General features: G+C 37.7%; 2 protein-coding genes across 2 annotated transcripts in view; one reads left to right on the top strand and one right to left on the bottom strand.

The window, feature by feature from the left end:
* Positions 1–2,228: 2,228 nt before the first annotated feature.
* PSMG4 (proteasome assembly chaperone 4) lies at positions 2,229–7,934 on the top strand. The gene is made up of 3 exons (XM_072411776.1): positions 2,229–2,449; positions 6,117–6,192; positions 7,450–7,934. Exons 1-3 carry the CDS (start codon positions 2,285–2,287, stop codon positions 7,569–7,571), a joined length of 363 nt encoding a protein of 120 aa, XP_072267877.1. The 5' UTR covers positions 2,229–2,284; the 3' UTR covers positions 7,572–7,934.
* Positions 7,935–10,162: 2,228 nt separating this feature from the next.
* The window catches only part of SLC22A23 (solute carrier family 22 member 23), a 79,237-nt gene continuing 70,325 nt past the window's right edge, over positions 10,163–19,074 (bottom strand). The window contains exon 10 of the mRNA XM_072411775.1: positions 10,163–13,337. Within this exon, the coding sequence (XP_072267876.1) occupies positions 12,980–13,337 (358 nt within the window). The 3' untranslated portion in view covers positions 10,163–12,979. The remainder of the gene's footprint in view (positions 13,338–19,074) is intronic.

The following is a 19,074-nucleotide window of genomic DNA, read 5'->3' as shown; positions in this document are numbered from 1 at the left end:
TATTAGTAGGTCCTCCCATGTAGTTAAATCTAAAGCTTATTGTACAGTGAAATATTAATTTGTATGGTGAGCTTTAGTCATTATGTGACTAGTTTGGATGAGTTTACAAAGGTATTTAGCTCTGTATGTAGCTAAGATATTATGCAGGGAGAGTTACCAGGAGCCAAAGTTTATAAAGGTTATTTAATATAGATTAAGAGGGTTTTGTTTGGTCGTCTGCTTGTTATTTGGGTTAGGGAACTCACTTTCCATGGCACTGTGATGGGATCCAGCATTTGTCATTTCAGAATAATATTTACGCAGATTCTATGAGCAATTACTGTATGTTCAAGGGCTATCTTGAATTATAGGTTCATATCTGATTTATTTAACTTTGGTTTTTTTTCTATATTTTACAGCCTTATTTAGACAGCATTAGGATTCTGATTTTGTTCCCTTTAAGTATCACCAAGAATGCTTAGCATTAAAAGCTATGGTTCTACAGAGCAGATCAGTATTTTCTGTATTTTATTCTCTTAATATAGATATTTAATAAAGCAGATCTACATACGTTGAGTAATATTTACATTTTATGTGCATTTTTTCACAAATTAAAGTACCTTTTCAGATGAACAGCATTGCATAGTCCATTACTTATTTACTTCATGTCTGGTTCATTACTGCAATACATTTTCTGTGTATTTGTGTTTTAAGAATTCCAGTATTTCATGTACACATGTAGCGCATGAAATATATAGGAAGCCATTTCTGACCTGTGACCCTGTGGAAATTCTACTTACCTGGAGGGCTCTGAGTTCAAGACTGTATGCAGCTGGAGAGGACTAAGCCAAGGAAGAAATCCTGAGGTGGACACCTAAAGTAGTAGCAGATGCTTTTTGTAGAAGTGGGTGGTAATACCCATTTTTGATCTCCTGGTATAGGTTTCTTTATGGCCTAGTGGATAATGAAAACCACAACGGCAGAATTTTTATCATGGTTGGAGGCCAGTCAGAGGCTACCTCATATTCAGATCTGAAAGCTGCCGTCACTTCTATCTTCAATTTTCTATTGGATAAATCCTTGACAGCAGCTGTGGAGATTAAGCACATAGGGTCCCTGACTCCATGTCACAGTTTTCCACTATGCCCAGTGATGTGATCTGTGGAGTTCACTTTTTTTGCTATAAAAATTGATGTGATAGGATGGCTCTAAGGATTATTTGATTTTGATGGCGCTCAGATCCACCTACTGCCAGATCTGTCCAGGCACACACCGAAGATGCGCCTGCTACTTGACTTGGGGTCATCCTCATCACATCCTCATTAGGCTTGCTCCTTCATGTATTTTACGACTGCCCCAAAAATTTACAAATCATAAGATGCCTTTTGAGTCGGCGTTTTTTATGCCTATAGTCATTTTCTGCTAATATTATATGGCTTGGGCATGTATTCCAGCTCTTTTCAGTCAAGCAGGGACCCCAACTGTAACTATGGTTTTCTAAAATTAATGAGTTATCATAGGGATAACTGTAACTGTTAAATAATAATGAGGTCCTTGTAATGGATAGGAATTAGCCTTGTTGTACATGAGTGGGCTATTTCCTATCCAAGTACTGGACCTGACCACTAAGTAATAATGAGGTCCCGTTTACTGGATGGGAATTAGCCTGATCATATATGAGTGGGCTATTTCCTACCCTTTACTGGACCTGACCACTAGGGGGCATCAAAAGGACTTTGTACTGGATGGACATTAGCGCCGCGGTCATCAACTGGTGATACTCAGCTCTTGCTGGTGCGCTCCCCAGGGGTGATCAGGGGAAGCACCGGCTAAAGCCATGAACCATGTCTCCTGTACGGATTGCTGGCTCAGGGCGGTGTCCAGAGACACAACCAGCCCACTCTCCCATCTCAGGTCTGAGCCTGTGATGGGAGAGTGGGCAGGTTCTGGCATCTTGACGTCACTCTGGGGAAAGTTTCTTCCCCTTTGAATGACACACGACTGGCAACCACTGAATTAGCCTGCTCATATATGAGTGGGCTATTTTCTAGCCTTATACCAGATCTGACCACTAGGGGGAATCAAAAGGTCCTTGTACTGGATGGGAATTAGCCTGCCCATATATGAATGGGCTATTTCCTATCCTTATACAGGACCTGACCACTAGGGGGCAAAAGGTTCTTGTAGTAATGGATAAAAATAGCTTGCACAGTCATTAATTTGCCATCATCAAATATGGCGTCCCGGAGCTCAGTGGCAGATGACGTGATAAAGAAGAGCCGTCAGTTTGGTGTGTGTGGAAGACATGGAGGAGTGTAAGCCTCGTCCAATTTCTATACACAACTTCAACGATAAAATATGTGACAGAATAGTACACTTCCATGTGATGAGTCTACAAGACTGCTTCTTCCTGTGGGTCGGCTTCTCTCCTTCCCTGAGTAACCTGGCAGTGGCCATGTGCAGCAGATTTGTGAGTGTTTCCTGTCTTTATTATTACTGAGTCACTCCCTGTCAGCCTCAGTCCTATTACTACCATAGAATGACACTATAATATGAAAACATGGCCTGGGTATACATTCACAACTGACACATACATAAAGCTGCCCAGACAATGCATGCAGGTTGTGTCCAATGTTTATCTGTAGGTGTATGGGAGATTGGACCCTGTACAGGCATTTCACCATACATGTGATTACATCTGGTTTACTCTTATTTGCATTGCTTTGGTTCTGGGTTACTTTGAGACATCTGTACATCTATGTTGACAATGCAGAGGAAAACTGTTCACAAACAAGTAAATGAGCCTGCAGCCAAGGTCCATGTATGAGAGATTATTTCAGGGACACCAGAGGATTTCCACACAGATCCTAATGAGAAACCTATTTTAGTGCCAGGGGTAGATTTGTCTTGTTCCAAATAAATTACCCACTGTAGCAGTACAGGTACAATGATGTGTGCCCACCCTCTGTAATACATTTACTGCCAACCTCCCCAGGTGGATATGGGTGACCATATTGATTGAATGTATTCAATGTGTTTGTAGGTCTGTTATTGCACCCATCCCATTTGCATTCCTAAAAAAAAAAAGTAAAAAAAAACTTTTTAAAGCACACATAAACTCAACATTTTTAGTTTACATAGTAAACTAAACTTTAGTTTACCTTCTTTGGAAGGTAAAAATGTTAGTGATTTTTTTTTTTTTAAGTGCAACCCCCTTTTTTTTTTTTTTAATTCAAAAACAAAAAGCAGCAGCGCCCGTTTAAGTCTTGTTTGCCTAAGCCTGGGGTCCTCAACCCCCGGTCTGCACTAGTTGGCCGCGGCAGAAATGCACACCGGCCAGAGCTACAGACCATGTCTCCCATACGGATTGCAGGTTCAGGGTGGCGTCCGTGCATTTAGTGATCCATGAGCTCCAAGGTTGGGGACCACTGGCCTAGGAGATCAAGACTTAAAGAGGAAGTAAACTCAAAAGTGCCCAAAACAAAAAATACACTTACCTTCAATCCCGCAGTGCAGTCGATGGGTAACGGGGTTTTCTTCCATCAGGTCCCCCGTCGTCCTGACATCCATCTTCAGGCCGGCGCCCCAGTCACCGCCATCTTGTCCTCTTCTTCTGGGTTCTTCTTCCTACGTCACCCAACACAGGCGTAAGATTGTGTGACTTATTACATGACTGTGCATGTGTGAGATCGGCTTTTTCCCCTGAGTTTGGGTAAACTTTAATGGGAGTGCAGAGCCTCCAGGGATACCTATGTCACACATCCCAGGAGGTTCGGGCTGCTCTTTCAGAGGAGCATCAGCTTCCTCTCCGGATAGTGGGAAGGACCAGCGCCACCGAGGGACCTACAGGATTGAAGGTATGTGTATATTTTCTGTTTTTACTTTAGTACTGCTTTAAGTACTCCTTTTACTCATCTGTGGGCCCTTTTCTGTATAGTAGAATGTCCATGCTGCTGCCTGGGTGACACACACACTTCCTGTTGACTGGTAGCTGGGTAACCTCCAGGCTTCAGACCACTGCAGTGCTGGATCAGCAGTCTCCACTTCCAGAAGGTGCATGATGTGCAAAATGTGAACAAAAAATGTTAAATGACCAGAACCATTTACTCACTTTTCCTCTACTACCTTCTGTTTAGTTCAGCTGTCAAAAGCAAAGACAATACCTTCATGGTGGATCAAGTAGTTGGCACTTTTTGCTTTACAGCACTAGGGCCCCAGGTTCGATTCTTAGTCTGGACACTATTTGCATGATGTTTGCATGTTCTTCCCTTGTTTGGGTTTTCTCCCATCCCTATGGTAGGGACATTAGATGAGCCCCTTTGAGTGATAAGACTGTGGATTATGGCTTAAAAACACTGTGTAATATTTTGGCTTTATATGAATACAAGATGATGAAGGTACCTCTGGGTATGGTAGAACATTTTTTTTAAATCTATTTAATTTTTTTTTCCATGACAGTCCTTCAGTGCATGGTGTTTATTAGAACTTTTACTTTAGTTTTTGTCTAATGGCATGTTGGCTCCATCTAGTGGATGATACTAAATTAACATCACAGTAAAACATGCAGACTTAGGATCAGCGTGCTGAGCAATCTGTGTCTGTCAATGCTGACCTTTTATCGTTATAAAAAAAAAAAAAAAAAAATCCTCCCTTTGATTTTAATATGTTTAGGTCAGCGATTATGTTATCGGACAAATGAAATTAAAGGAAAATCTGAATTTCTAAAATATTTGTGCAGCATGGTAACTGAGAGCAATAAAGCCTCTGGATCAATCTGAACACCGGAAAACTGTCATTTCTTAAAGGAATCAGCAATGACAGTATCTGTATTTGTTTTAGTTGTTTTAATAAAATGTTTTGTACATTGCAAAGATGACTTAAGTAGTAGTATCTGTAAGGACAGAAATATTGGAGCTGCAGTTGTTACATTGTTCTTAAAGTTATAATTTCTGGGGTGATGATCCTTGCTTCAAATTTGAACGGGTTGCTGCAGAAATTCAGGTTGGGAGTCCTGACTTCACTGGCTCCATAATTGTATAAATAACATGGAATCTGTGGATACATGAGTAGAGGAAGGAGGACAATAGAGCCAATGCATGTAGGTGTCTCTGTCAATCTTCTCTGTACCTGAAACCATAAATGAGAAATCTGGCTGCTCATTGTGTGTACCAATTGGAAGCTGAAGTTTATTCTTCCTATGTTTTTGTTTCCTTGTTCCTTCTTGTCCTACTTATGGAAATACAAAACATGGAAACAACTCATTATGTATAGTGTCCTTATTGGATATGTAATGAGCTAGGCTATAAAAGAAGTAGGTTGTGGGATGGGAAGGGTGTAATGGTAGAATACTCATTACTCCAGGGAGTATTTCTTGCAAGGCAGGACCAAATGACAACCAGTAAACCAGTCTGCACCACACCTCAAACAAAGATATGGAAGATTTGGGAACTCCGGAAATTTACTCTATACTCTTGTGAAATATATTCTACTTAGAAAGCAATTTGTAGAAAGATTCTTAAAGCTGGTATGGGTTCATGCTTTGTAAGAGACCAAGTCCAAATCTAGAAATTGAGGAATTGAGTTCATTGCCCTATTGTGCTTCACAGTGACTGGTATTTAGAGGCTGCCATTGCTGATTTCTCACAGTCATAGTTGTTTGGCTTTTCAAAAGGCAGTACTTGCTGATATTACACTTACAACTTTATCGAGTGTTGGAGAGAACCAGGAAATTACCATTTACGAGATTTATAACAAGTTCCTCCTAATATGTGTCGGTTTATTTTGAGGAAACCTTAAAGTGTGTGTATATATTGAAGATAAGCATTTAATTGTTTGTGATCATTCATATCACCCACACATATTAAGTAGTCCTAGTCCTGATGTTTCAAACTTTGTACGTGTTGGTAAAACATAAAACTACAGTATGGACAAATGTTGGCTTTACTAAAGCAACTGCATCAAGAAATTCCTCCACCAATAGAAATAGAGCTATGAGCCAGCTATCATAACATGTTTTATTTCATATTTGCATTGATCTAGAAGCCTTGTATCCCTAAATCTAAAAACATGTCAGGTTTGCCACTTGATGAACATGCAAACAAATTAATGATTTGTCCTTTGATTTTTTCTTTCTCCAGAACTCGGTACCACTGTCTACTTCGATTCTTGGAGACAAGGCTGATCCTACTTCAAGTTCCTTTGCACAGCGGTTAGGTGTGTATTTTACTATATATCTTTTTTTTTTTTTTTTTTTTTTTGTGGCCTGATTTATCGGACTGGAGAAAGGAAAGTGCATTCATTCACAGCAACTCTTGTGAGTGTTACTGATTTGTTTTGTTTTTTTTCTGGTTTGCACATAACTTATCATATGTCCCAGGTAAAAAGGTGTGTTGTAGTTTAAATTAAAAAAAAAAGGAATACGTTGTAGTGAAGAAGCAAGCACCAAAATAAACTTAAAAAAAGTAAGATATAATATTGTGTGCATCGTCTGCAGAACTGTTTATTGCTGGAAAGTTATAATAACAAATATACTGTCTGCCTCACACTATTCTGATTTTTTGTAATTAGAAAAATAATTTTTAAATGAAAAGATCACTGACTGTAGTGATATGTACCTTCTAACAAACTTGTGGTTAAAAAAAAAAAAAAAAAACTGGTTACTATTGGGGGATGGAAGAATTGCTTCCTAGACTCTGTTCTAAAGAAAACTGGGTTTCAGGAACCTTGGGCAGCTTAAAAAAGAATTAGAAAATAAAACCCTGACAGAATAAAAACAGACAGTTATTAACTTTAACGTAAAGAATCCTAAGTTTCTTTTTCTCAGCTCAGTCCACTAATGCATACAATATTGAACGCACAGGCATTTTCTCTTGTTTTCTCTTGCAATATTTGTTCACTTTTTAGGAACTAAGATAAATTTGTGGGAAATTTTATATAGAAAAATTATGAGAATGAATAAATATTTGGTGATAAGAATCCACCCACCTTCTGGCAAAATGGAAGTTCTGGAAGGCGAACATTTGTCTCCCATACATTTAGGTTAAACTTAAACAAGTCTTCGGGAAAATTTTAATGCATGTAAGCAGGAATAATAATTTAGTAAGGAATTCCATCTTTTAGCATAAATTCTGTGAGGCAAAAAAAAAAACTTTTCACTTTGTTTGAATTGTTGTCAGCCCACACCAGGAAGTTGGGAGGTTTTTGTTTCCATTGATCATAGAGAATTATTTCTCCCTGTACATTGGCTTTTTCATCAGTTAAAATAGGTACATTAGACTAATACTACCTGTAATTGATTGTGTGGCTGCTAGCTGGTACAAATTAGGAAAGAAGTAATGTTTTTTGTGCTTTTTTTGTTGATATTTAATAAAGGGAAAAGTATCTCACCACTCGCCGGCTAAACACAGAAGAGGAGGTGTGTGTCCGGAGGAGCGGAGGGAGGTGCTTTTTTTTTTTTTTTTTTTTTTCCAGCAAAGAAGACTAAAAAACAAGTGTTTGTTAGTATCGGCATTCCAACTAACGACAGCCAGCTACTGTTGCTGATCGAGAAACGAATCAAGCAGGAAATGGATAGCTTTCCTGAAAAGTTTTAATGGACAGACTGTCACACTGAATGGACGCCTAACTCCACCTGAGCAGATCTACAGCTAATGGTTGCTGTCACAGTTACTGGAAGTCAATGAGGAGCAGCAGTTATACTCCGTGCCTAAATAGTGCTGGGAAAAGAAGCGTGTAGCTGATTATATACCACAGACCAAATGCATAACATTAGCTTCTATTACCAGATTTAAATGTATTAGGGGAATCAACGGATAAAGCTCACATTTTTAAATTAGATTATTTTCAAACTTGATCTCATTCTGTATGCAAAGGAATGCCAGTTAAGTATGCGGACTTATTTTGTATCCTGTATGTATTTTATCCCGAAACACAGAATTAAAACTTTTTGTATGTTATCATGTTTTGATTGTGTTTTTTTTAGCAAAAATGACTGTCCTAATGTACATAGTTATTACTATAGAAAAGCTGTTCCAAAATGTATATCTGAAGAACTTTGGAAAGAAACAAAAAATGTAGTTCCGTAATGTTCCTTTCCTGATGAGCTTCATATCATCATTTGATGGGTTAATCCCTTTCCACTCCTACTTTTATGATCTAAATAGATGCATTCAAGCCGGTCCATACACCTAGTGTATAACTAGCCATCCTCAAAAAAAAAAAATATGAATGAGTATATATATGTTAAGTAATTTTCTGTTTTCCTGACCACTCCATGTCAGCACACGATGAGAAATAACTAGCACACCCATGGAGGGAAGTTCGAAAATTCTGCAGTAATGACAATGTGTTGCCACCTTACAATAGGTTTTCATTGACACTCCAATGGCCCCTGCGCAGGAAGAGGAAATGCTATGAATGAGCTGTGCCCCCTAAAAGGATTTTTAACCATTTGCCTGATTAACTATGCAGATGGTTCAGCCAATCTGGGAGGCACCAAGGCCTTCTTATTCTTTGGTAGTCCCCAAGGGAAAACAAGGAGGTGATCTGAATGACATATACAGTATGTGCCAAGGTATTTGGGTATTCTTGGAGAGTACTGCTAATGTAGTTTGCTGGTTTGTTGACCAACTACTGGAAGAATGTAGGAAGCACAGCACAGTATGGGCAATATATATTCCCTCCCTAGAAAGAAAGGTGGGAAAAGGGTGCTAAAAGAAGGCCTAGTGAGCTCTTGACCTGCAAGTTCCACTGATCTAGCTTTCTTGGGGAATAATTCTATGAAATTGCCATAGGGAATTGAATGAATGAAGGTGTTGAGTGACCAACAGTAACTTGTGAATGATGAGACCTCTGAACCTAAATTTTCAGTGTAATGAATCCAAGTCCTATGCCTAAAGGAGTTCCGGAGTAAGTTGCATTTGTGGGAACACTGCTCCAATTGTGCTTGGCGAAGCCTATGCTGTTAGGTAAATGATGACCCTATTGGTAACATGCCATTCTGTTAAAATGTGAAGTGCCATGACATTTCTACTTGCTCTGCAATGTATGTTTAGATGCAGTAATAGTTCAATCCAATGGTTATTGATTCGTGAAGAACAGTAAAAACAGTATTCACCTTGATAATGTAAGTTAAACGTGGCTGCAGAGGTATGTAGAAAAGTAAATAAAAGGATTTCCTGATTTGATCCAGATCCCCAACACGAACAGCAAATTGTAAAAGTGGGTTTTAAATAAAATAAATAATATACCCTCTTCCTGTTATGTTTGTTTCCGAAAGTAAAACAAATGATCTATTTAATAGCTTTTACTGCATCAGCATAAAAGCATAAGTGAGTGTAATGTCATTCACAATTTTTAGCATTAGGAAAGCTGTAAAACTGTCACAATCCTTGCAATTTTTGTCCACACAAATTAGACTTTGTAACCCTGACAAAAAGATTTTTTTTCTGTGTGTGGAAACAGTGGTAGATTCATAAATTACTCTGCTGTCAGCTGTTCAAATCCTTCTATATACATAAAGCTCTCCAAGGCTGGAGAGGATACACTTTCATCAGTGAAGCTGGGTGATCCAGCAAACCTGAAATGGATTTTTTTAAAGTCATTTGCTAGCAAATGTTTGGAATCCTGGACCAGGTTTATTTCAGGTTTGCTGGATCACCCAGGTTTACTGATGAAAGTGTATCCCCTCCAGCCTTGGCGATATAATAAATTAGGCCCAATGACTCCTTCTGCCACCTAGTGGCTTATCGTATAAAGTGTACAGAAGTCATAATTGTAAATTGTGAATGTATTCTAAAGAATGAATGGACAAATTTACAGTGAAATTATTTATAAATATACCCCTTCGTATAAAATAAAAATAGACTGCTTTTATTTTAATACACATTGAAATGGCACATTTACAAAAATGGATTTACTGTAAAGGGGCTATTGGACATTCTTTTGAAGTTTAGATAATGGTCTAGTGCTACTCATACACACAAGTGTTTGTACAGCTGAGCTCATTACTAATCTTTTATGCATTTGACATCTTGATGTATTTCTGCCAGCTGCATGTAGTAGATGTAGCATGCTAAAAGTCTTATGCCATGTAATTAAAAATGTTGATCCTTCTTAAGCACACAATCATTTTCAGTGTTATTTTCTTTGCATGATCAATATTTTTTAAAAAAGGCTGCATGGCTGTCATTTTGTATGTTTTTATTTCTGTACACTTACAGTACAAATAATTTTGCGCTGATACAACCAGGTGACATGCACACATTTAGTTTGTAAGACAATTTTTTCAGTATTCCATTTGAAAGCTTGTGCTATGGATGTGTACCACCAAACTATTCCTGAATAGAAACAAAAAGATAAAAATGAAAATCTTGTCCTAAAACACAAGGAAAATAAAAAAATGTAGCTCTTCTCATCGCACAGGGATACTATTAAAAAATTATATATATTTTTGCAAATCCATATTGCAAGAGATGAAATTGCTTTTAAATACGTCAAGAATTTTAAACCAATCTGCACTACAGGTTCATTAAGATTCCAAAAAGCATCAAGTTGCAGCCAAGTATCTTAGCAATAACCTATAGCAATTTCTTTTTTTTTTTTATAGTTCCATATAATGTCAATACAAAAAAATTGAATTATTGTCCCTTGTGTATTAATAGCATGTGCCTGGAGGTGTACAATTAGTGTTCTTTTATAAAAATAAAACAACTGGTACAGTAGCTTCGCATGGCTGACCAGTTCAAACTATTGCATTGGCTCTTAGAATGATGGACATGGTAGCAAGAATAATATTAGTGGTTTGAAAAGTCTACAGTACAAGGTCCACAATTGATGAATGGTTGTTTCAAGGGTACTATACAAAGAGGACATTAAAAGTTACTACTTTCATGACTGAAAACAAATGGGTAGGATTGGCGTTTTGCACACCTAGTCTAAAATAGGCTAATTTTCCCCCAGAAACACTCACAGTACACTTCAGAACACATTAGTCTTATAAGGTGCATCATATCCCCTTCTTTATTTATTTATTTTTTTTAAAGAGAGGATGCAGTGCGCTATAAGTCACCCCAACGGTAAAGTGGTCAACACTTAACAGTTCATTTAATGGCACTTCTTCCAGTTTGATGAAACCATGGTTTGGCTCTACAACATTTAGAAACATTTATTAAAATACTAACATTGAATTACCATTTGTACAAACCCCCGACATCCATCCCTCCCTCCAGTTCACAAAACTAAACCGGCCAAAGTTGATTGTTTTCCCCCGATCTTTCTTATGATGCGTCAAAATAGTCACCAAAAAGCATTGTTCACATTATAATTTACAGTATTCAACTAGAAAGCACTAATGTAACAGTTTACAATTACTACACTTCCATGGATGTGTTCTGTACCCATATGCCTTTGTGAAGGCCCATTTTAAGGAAAGATTTTTGACTAATCTAACCTTTGGCAAATTGGAAATCATTTTCATTTTTACTGCTGAAAGTGTTTTTTTTTGTAATGCTGTCTGTAACAGCTTGACCAGTAACCATAAACATATCTTAATATGTTATTCATAAGCACCATGCTAAAGAGTAGATCTACCTTGCATGTGCAAAGCTTTGCATCTAAACTAATATTTCCAGTAGCAATCACATCTAAACCAGCAAACCAGTATTGTATTATTTCAAGACCCATTCTTGTATTCTGATCGAGAGGGCTTAGAGATCTTTGGATTAGTCAATAAGGCTCCCTACATAAAATCTTAAAACCCAAGGGAATATTATTCAGCAACAGCTTGTTTGCAGTGTATTTCAAACAACCCTACTATTTCAATGTAAAACTTCACATTCTTTGACATAATTATCATTGTCCATGTAATGCAACTATTCCACATTCTGATGGCAGGGTTAAAAATCTGCTACATTTCAAGTGGGACTCCAAAAAAAACCACATAACCCAATGTCAGTCACTGATGCCAACTTGTATGATCTACCTGGGAATCTGGACAGCTAAAGCATTACATAATTAGCATGTACTTGTTGATGGAAACCAGAACCTGGCTACAGTTAGCAGGTAACGTTCTGCTCATACAGGAGGGAAGGATTCTGCACAATTTGGCACGTATTTACTGCACATCTCTAAAAGCCTTTTCCCAAATGTCTTCAACGCCAAGACGTGAAACCTGAGGGGGTAACCGTTAGGTGTGCTCAGTCATAGCTGCATGTCACAGGACCCTATAGCAGCCAACAGACTTCTTTCTAGGTAGTGGTATTTATTTCATTTCCCAATTGGTCTGTATTGCTCAAGTATTTTAGAAAAAAAAAAACTATTTGAACTTGGAGTCCACACGCTCAGTCTTCACTTTCATATTTACATACAGTGTAAATGTCCTTCACACTTTGTGCAAAAAAAAAGTTTTTTTTTGTTTTTTTTTAAACCACTGGTGGGTAGAAACTTCCAGTAAAGCTTGGACAAGTTGCCCCTTCATTATGCCAGATTATTTCCAGCGAAAAGAAATTAGCGACACGCTTGAAACTGAGACCAACCCCCAAAACCTACAAAAGTCACAGTTCTTCTATATTAAATGCTATGTGGGCATCTTCTGCATTTGTTCACTGCAGTTTTACCAAGAGAAAAAGGAAAAATATATTGGATGATGAAGAATGAGATCCTTAATATGCAGAGTATTGCCAAATAAGAGAAAATTATTTTTGTTCATGATTGAAGTAGATGTTGATTTTCTCCTAAAGTACCTAGTGACCAACTGAAGTGAAACAAAACACACACATATTGGTGGAAAACGGTGTAACATTTGTTGACAAAGTAAACACTTTTTTCCAGGAGCTTTGCTAGAAACCGAGCTTTCTCTTGGTGTTTGACAAGGTTGACAAGGTTTAGCAGCCATGTAGGAGGGTGCCCCCAGAGTCAGACAATCCTATGATTGGCCCGTAAGACCTGTGCAAAGGGGAAACAAATAATAAATAGATGATGTTCTTCCATGGGACCAGTCCAGCTATGCCGACTTGATGCCGTTGACAGTTGTGTTTTCGGACACCCCATCTCCCATGGCTACAGAGTCATGAAGGCCAGAGTAGTCCTTGAGTTCTGAGTTTGTTAACAAGAGGGGTTGCTCTCCTTTCTTGTGAGGTAGGAGAGGCTGCCGAGTGTAATGCTCCCCATCAGGGATGTTCTCTGGTAGATTTTGGTTCTTACTCTCAGGCAACAGAAGAATGCAAATTATACAGATCAATGTGCAGCAAGCAAAGATGACGTGATGTAAGAAGTATCCCTTCTGATTGTGAAGCTCCATGATGGGCGCTGTTAACATTCCAAAACCAGCGCTGGCTAAGACCAATCCCAGGCCACCACCCCTATGGGACAGAAAAAGAAATAATTTAGACATGACAAACTTTTTTTATTTATATTTTGCATGAACATTGAAGAATAATAAATGCATATGTATTCAGTCAGAAGAAAGGAATGTTTGGCAGCATTTATAAAGTCTAAATTAAGATTATAGAATATCTATGCCTGGACATAAGCAGGCATAAAACATCACCAAATGTTAGGTCCTGCTGCAATAGGCTTCCAAAAGATGGCCTATATGCACATCTACCAGAATATTCATTTTCTCCTCTTTCCATAGGAAAAATGTACCTAGAGAAACCTTTTTAGAACAATAAAGGGAATCTATAAACAGGATCTCTAAACCACAGAACTAACATAAATGATAGCAGGTAGCTCATCAGATGTATGTGAAAGGGAAACCTGCATAGAGAATGCTTACATGCATGGCTTTCTCTGATCGCCGTGCATTTCTTTTCTGGAGTAGTAAATTGAATGAAGTTATTGGATTAGTACAACAGCCGTGCAATTTGCATTTTGAAAGAAGTCAATGGCGGCCCATGAATTTCTCTTAGTGCAGATTTCTTTCAAGAAAACATATTTGGACTAGCAATAATATGGTATTTAATAATTTTGGTATGAGAACCACTAGATGGCAGGGGATGACTGATGAAGAAAATGAAAAACCTTTTATTATGCTGTAGAATGGAGAAGGCTCTGACCTATGCACAAATAAATATATCCAAGTGCAGTGAACTATCTCTGACCCCGCAAAGGTAGACATCACAGTTTTAGGTTTTTCTTTCTATATGTAAAGTCAAAAAATGTTCTAAAACATTTGTCTTTACAGGCCACTAAATAAGACTGGAGAGTATACATTCTAGAAAGTGTAAAAGGAAAGAGTAGGGTATGTTAGAGAAAGAACTGACATGGCCTACAATAGTTTGCACAGGTAGGAACACCGCCTGGGCCTCCAGCCAGACTGACGAGTATTGTAGCTTATGTTATGTTTTATGTTCTCTGTGGAACGGGGACTATCCAGGCATCCTTCCAACTCAGACAACTAAAGACAACACAGCGGGATCTTCTAAAAAACAAAATCTCTTTCTAATAGAAGGCAGCAGTTGCTCTATCAATGTTTAAATGTTAACATGTAAGGTTGTTTCCGAGACCTATTTGAAACACTTGCATTTACCTATTTAGCAAAGAATCACTGCAGGACCTCATTGCATTTCTGGCAAATAGAAGGGAAAAATACCAGCACCTCAGTAGTACACTGTTCCCATGGGGTTCTTACAAAACCTTAGCATTCTATCTTTTTTTAAAATTCTACTTATAGGAAATAGAAAAGCTACACATAACAAATGGCCTGATGTCATTTGCAATATAATGGTTGTTGGTTGGAGCCACTGGGCATATAAATCTGCTCCGGGGTGTTTTTGCTACACCATACCAACATCCAATAGCATCAATGTATAGAATGTATTAGACTTTTAGAAATAAGGGGTTAATATAAAAGATCAGGCTCTGTGCTCCATAAGAGCTACACCTAATTAACGTCTGGGATTTACATGTTCCCTAAGAGGGAATATTTACCAGACAACTGCAGTCATTCAGGGGGTTTTTTATTACATATAATGTGATGCAACAACAGTCTTATTATGTGAAATAAGTCCCAAAGAAAACATCTACTTTTCACCCACTGTGATACAAATATCACAACTGAATATAAATGGCTCTCTGAGTTTCTTTTTAGATCGGTCACTTTTTAAGCATACCACCACCATCTGGTATTAAAACACAGATTTTATAATGTACGTTGAGTTGTTTCATAGGGGGTAATGATAGGAGACAATGTAATAATATATACACTCAGCACCCAAATAGCAGAACTGTAACTTGGTGGTGACGGTACTGCTTTATGGCCTTAAGGAAAAAAAAAACAGGTCTTTCTAAATGTGCCCCCCACTTCATTTTGCATGTTTTGTGATACAGAATATGAGTTCTGCTTTAATAAAAGTAATGGGTTGCAGAGAAAAGTCCCTGGCAAACAGGCCATTACTAGGCGGGGAGAGAATGGTAACATTGAATTTTACAACATAAAATACAACAAAAAAGTAACACTTTTTTGTCTGTCACTGCATGTAAAGTAAAATCATACAGGCTGACCCAGAAGAAAGCTTTATGGCTCATATTACTGTCTCCAGGGGAAGCTTGTAGTAGCAGGTCAGACTACTCTGCATTTTATATGTATTACCAGGATGATATGACAAACAGCACACTGCAAGGATATTGAGCTCAAAGTCCACAAACGATGACTACATGTATTCCTGATTCTTCACACCACACACACGGACAGATTTTCTAATGAAGTTGATACTATTATCTAAAAGAAATTGTAGCTGCCTTTGCTTTAAACACCCAACTGTGTGCAGATAAAATAAATCAGGGAGAATTTACTTTTTATATGATTGGATAACTGAAATGACCTACTACGTAACTATGAAATGAATAAAGAGAAGTCCTTGGTTGGTTTATGTACTTTTTCTTCTAAAAGAAAAAGACTTGTATCCATTCATTTTGACATCTTTCAAATGTTATTTTCATTTGGGTGGTGGAAGGAAGGGGATAAATGCATTTAATGTCCATAAATACATACAATAGTGTCATTTGTGTTGAAAAAGACCAAAACCTAATTTTTGGAATAATTCTAACTTTAGGATTAAGGAGGAACAGACTCTCTTGTGTTAACGGTCACCTGTGTCCTCATTGGGGATCTTACCTCCACTTTCTGTCCTAGTGATTACAAGTTAAGGGATTTAATCTCAGTTGGGCCACAGAAATAAAAGGATGGGTAGGATAGAGGATTTACTGCAGTATTGCAGGTTCGTTCTGCAAACCGCAGTAACAGACGAGTTAGGCCTTTCTAAATGTGGTCCTTTTATTGTGAATAATTTATTCTAATTGTATTCCAGTGCACCTTGAAATATGTGCACAGTGCACTGCTGCATATGTTAGGTATGGCAAAACCAATCCATAATTTTATTATTATTAAACAGGATTTATATAGCGCCAACATATTACGCAGCGCTGTACAATAAATAGGGATTGCAAATGACAGACTAATACAGACAGTGATACAGGAGGAGAGGACCCTGCCCCGAAGAGCTTACAATCTATATGCACAGTAATGTGTATATGCTACCACAGTGATACAAGTGTGAACTGGAGCATATTAGTTCTAAACTCTCAAAGAATAAACTAAAGTTTTGTGAGGATTCAGATTTCCCTGGGAAGGAAAACTAAACAAATCCAATAATATATTAGTAATGGTAGCAGATGTTGCCTAGACATGCAGAGCACTTCTTGCACAATCATTTATCAGATGAAAAGTTTTATTTAAGCTCATAAGTAGAATATTTCTCTGATTTCGGTGTATAAATTCTCCTGTTGCATTGTGTATACACTGCTACGGTTATTCTCTAATTGGTAAACCTATGACTCAGGAGAATGGTGTATTTTCTGTAAAACATTTCTCATACTTTGACAGCTCATATCAGGGTAAGCTTTTCTCCTATTAATGGATCCAAACAATGGCACACTAGCTAACATGAGCACAACAACAGAATCTAGTAAAGACAATATACTAGTGATATGATGGTCAGAGCGAAGCCAAACAAAAATAGAATGTATGCTGCAACTTTTAATGTTTTGTCAAACTAGTTTAACCACTGAAATTGCATTTAAAATAAAAGTGTAACCAGAATATGGGACCTCAAATTTTTACATATTCTTAACAACACACAGTTAACCACCTCTGTAGTTGAAGTCACCATGGAGAAGTTCACCCTTAAGGTTCACAGCAGAAGCTTGTCCCTACGAGCAGCTGAGTTCACCCAGCTCCTTTCCCAACAGTGAATCAGCAGCCTTCCAACCTCCTTTTGCTAATGTAACCAATAATACATGTGCAATAGGAGGGAAAAGAAGCATGAACTAATCCAAGTTAGACATGGACTTCAGGGCTTCTACTGCAATCTTTAAAGATCAATTGCTCCACAGTACCTGCAACATAGGTCAGGGTTTGTTTTAAAGGTAAATTACTGCTTGCTCTAGCTCAAGTGAACCTCCATTTTAATCCAGCTAAATTAAATCTAGATGCATTTAACAACACTTGTTCAATATCTTACAGTTCATTGTCCTTGTAGAGTAACCACACAATGAGTAGAAGTACCTGTGTTCTGCTAGTATGGTGCAGAGTGAGACCCTTTTTATGTGAAACCTGTGATCTCAATGGAGAGGACTGATACAAATGCTTTTCTTTTTACCTGTAAATAATTTGTTTTTTTATTTTGTGGTACATTTGGTTTCTTATGCTAATCCTGCTGCCAGTCAATATGGTTCTAGTGGGGGTTGTTAAAGGAAAAAATTATGCAAGTGTAGTAGCTACTCTGAATAGCGGTGCTGAAGGAAACAAATCTTCAACTAGCCGAATGCCTATATAATGCAGATGACAACAGAAGATCTCCATGATTGATATGTGCTGATGTAGTGACAGTATAAAAGCATCCTCTATGCTACTTTTGTTCATATGCATGCAGATAAACAGAAAGGTTATCAACAGAGATGGAGAAAAGAACATTTCTGTACAGATAATCCTTTACTCTTTATCTCCTATTGGCATTGCAATAAAGCTGTCACATCCAACAATTCAGTTGCCAGAAAAAAAAATGTGACCAAGGCTCCTAAGCCTCATTGATGGCTACTGAAACCATGGGGTTGTAAAGGAATTTAGGATGCAGAAAAGGGGTGGGACAGGTACTCATCCTAGGAAGCTGGGTCGATATTGTGCAGATCACATTGTCTGTAGAACTCAGGGCACCTATTACATAAAGAAAATATAATAGACCGGATGTACACGCACATAAAGATGCCTAATGCTGTCAGCATGGATTAGGAAATTCTAATAAATGTTATTTTGCTTTAAGTAGTAATATTAATTGACAATACACAAGATGCCTATAAAGATTATGAAAAAAAGCCAGTGTTTAATTCAGCAGACACTTGCATTATTCTTGGCAGTTATTAAAACATTAGGATTTAGGAAAACTGATCCATGAAAAGATTTTTTGCCTAAATTTAACAAACGTCAGTTTTTATCAGCAAAATTTGCAGTATAAAAAAATAATGGGGTTACCATTGCTGACCTTCTTCTGAAAATGTAATTGGTTGGTTGCTCTGGCTTTGCTATTTTAAAATGCTGATATGGAACAAGCATTCATATCAGTTAGTCAGAGTCAGACTTGTGACGATAGACTATCATGGGAGAACCTGGGGTTCTTAAAAATCATTTGCTATTTGTTGGCAAAGGTTTTCAGTCCAGGACCAGATCCATTCTAGGTTTGCTGAATCACAGGCTCTCTCATGATAGTCTATCTTCACCAGTCTTGGAAAGCTTTACTAAATCAGGCCTAATGTTCCTGTATGTATTTTTACCAGTCATGGTTCTTGTGCAATAAAGTATGCCCTAAAAACAATCCAAAAGAGCATAATTTGTATACCTTGATTCGCTGGTCATTCTAAAGCCTTTGCAGCAGTGTCAATTATAAGTGCACTGTAACTATTATTATTACAACATATTCAGACAGCATAAGACTTCTCCTAGAGTGTACATAAAGCCAGAATATCTTTCACCTTCCCAAACAAATAACTGCCCATTGCTTTTGATGTACTGTTATGCTACATATACAAATCCAGCGTTGTCCT

Source organism: Pyxicephalus adspersus, chromosome 5 (genome assembly GCF_032062135.1).
Source record: "Pyxicephalus adspersus chromosome 5, UCB_Pads_2.0, whole genome shotgun sequence".
Classification (NCBI taxonomy): Eukaryota; Metazoa; Chordata; class Amphibia; order Anura; family Pyxicephalidae; genus Pyxicephalus; species Pyxicephalus adspersus.
The sequence above is the reverse complement of the archived record's forward strand: the minus strand, read 5'-3'. Positions and strand labels throughout refer to the sequence as shown.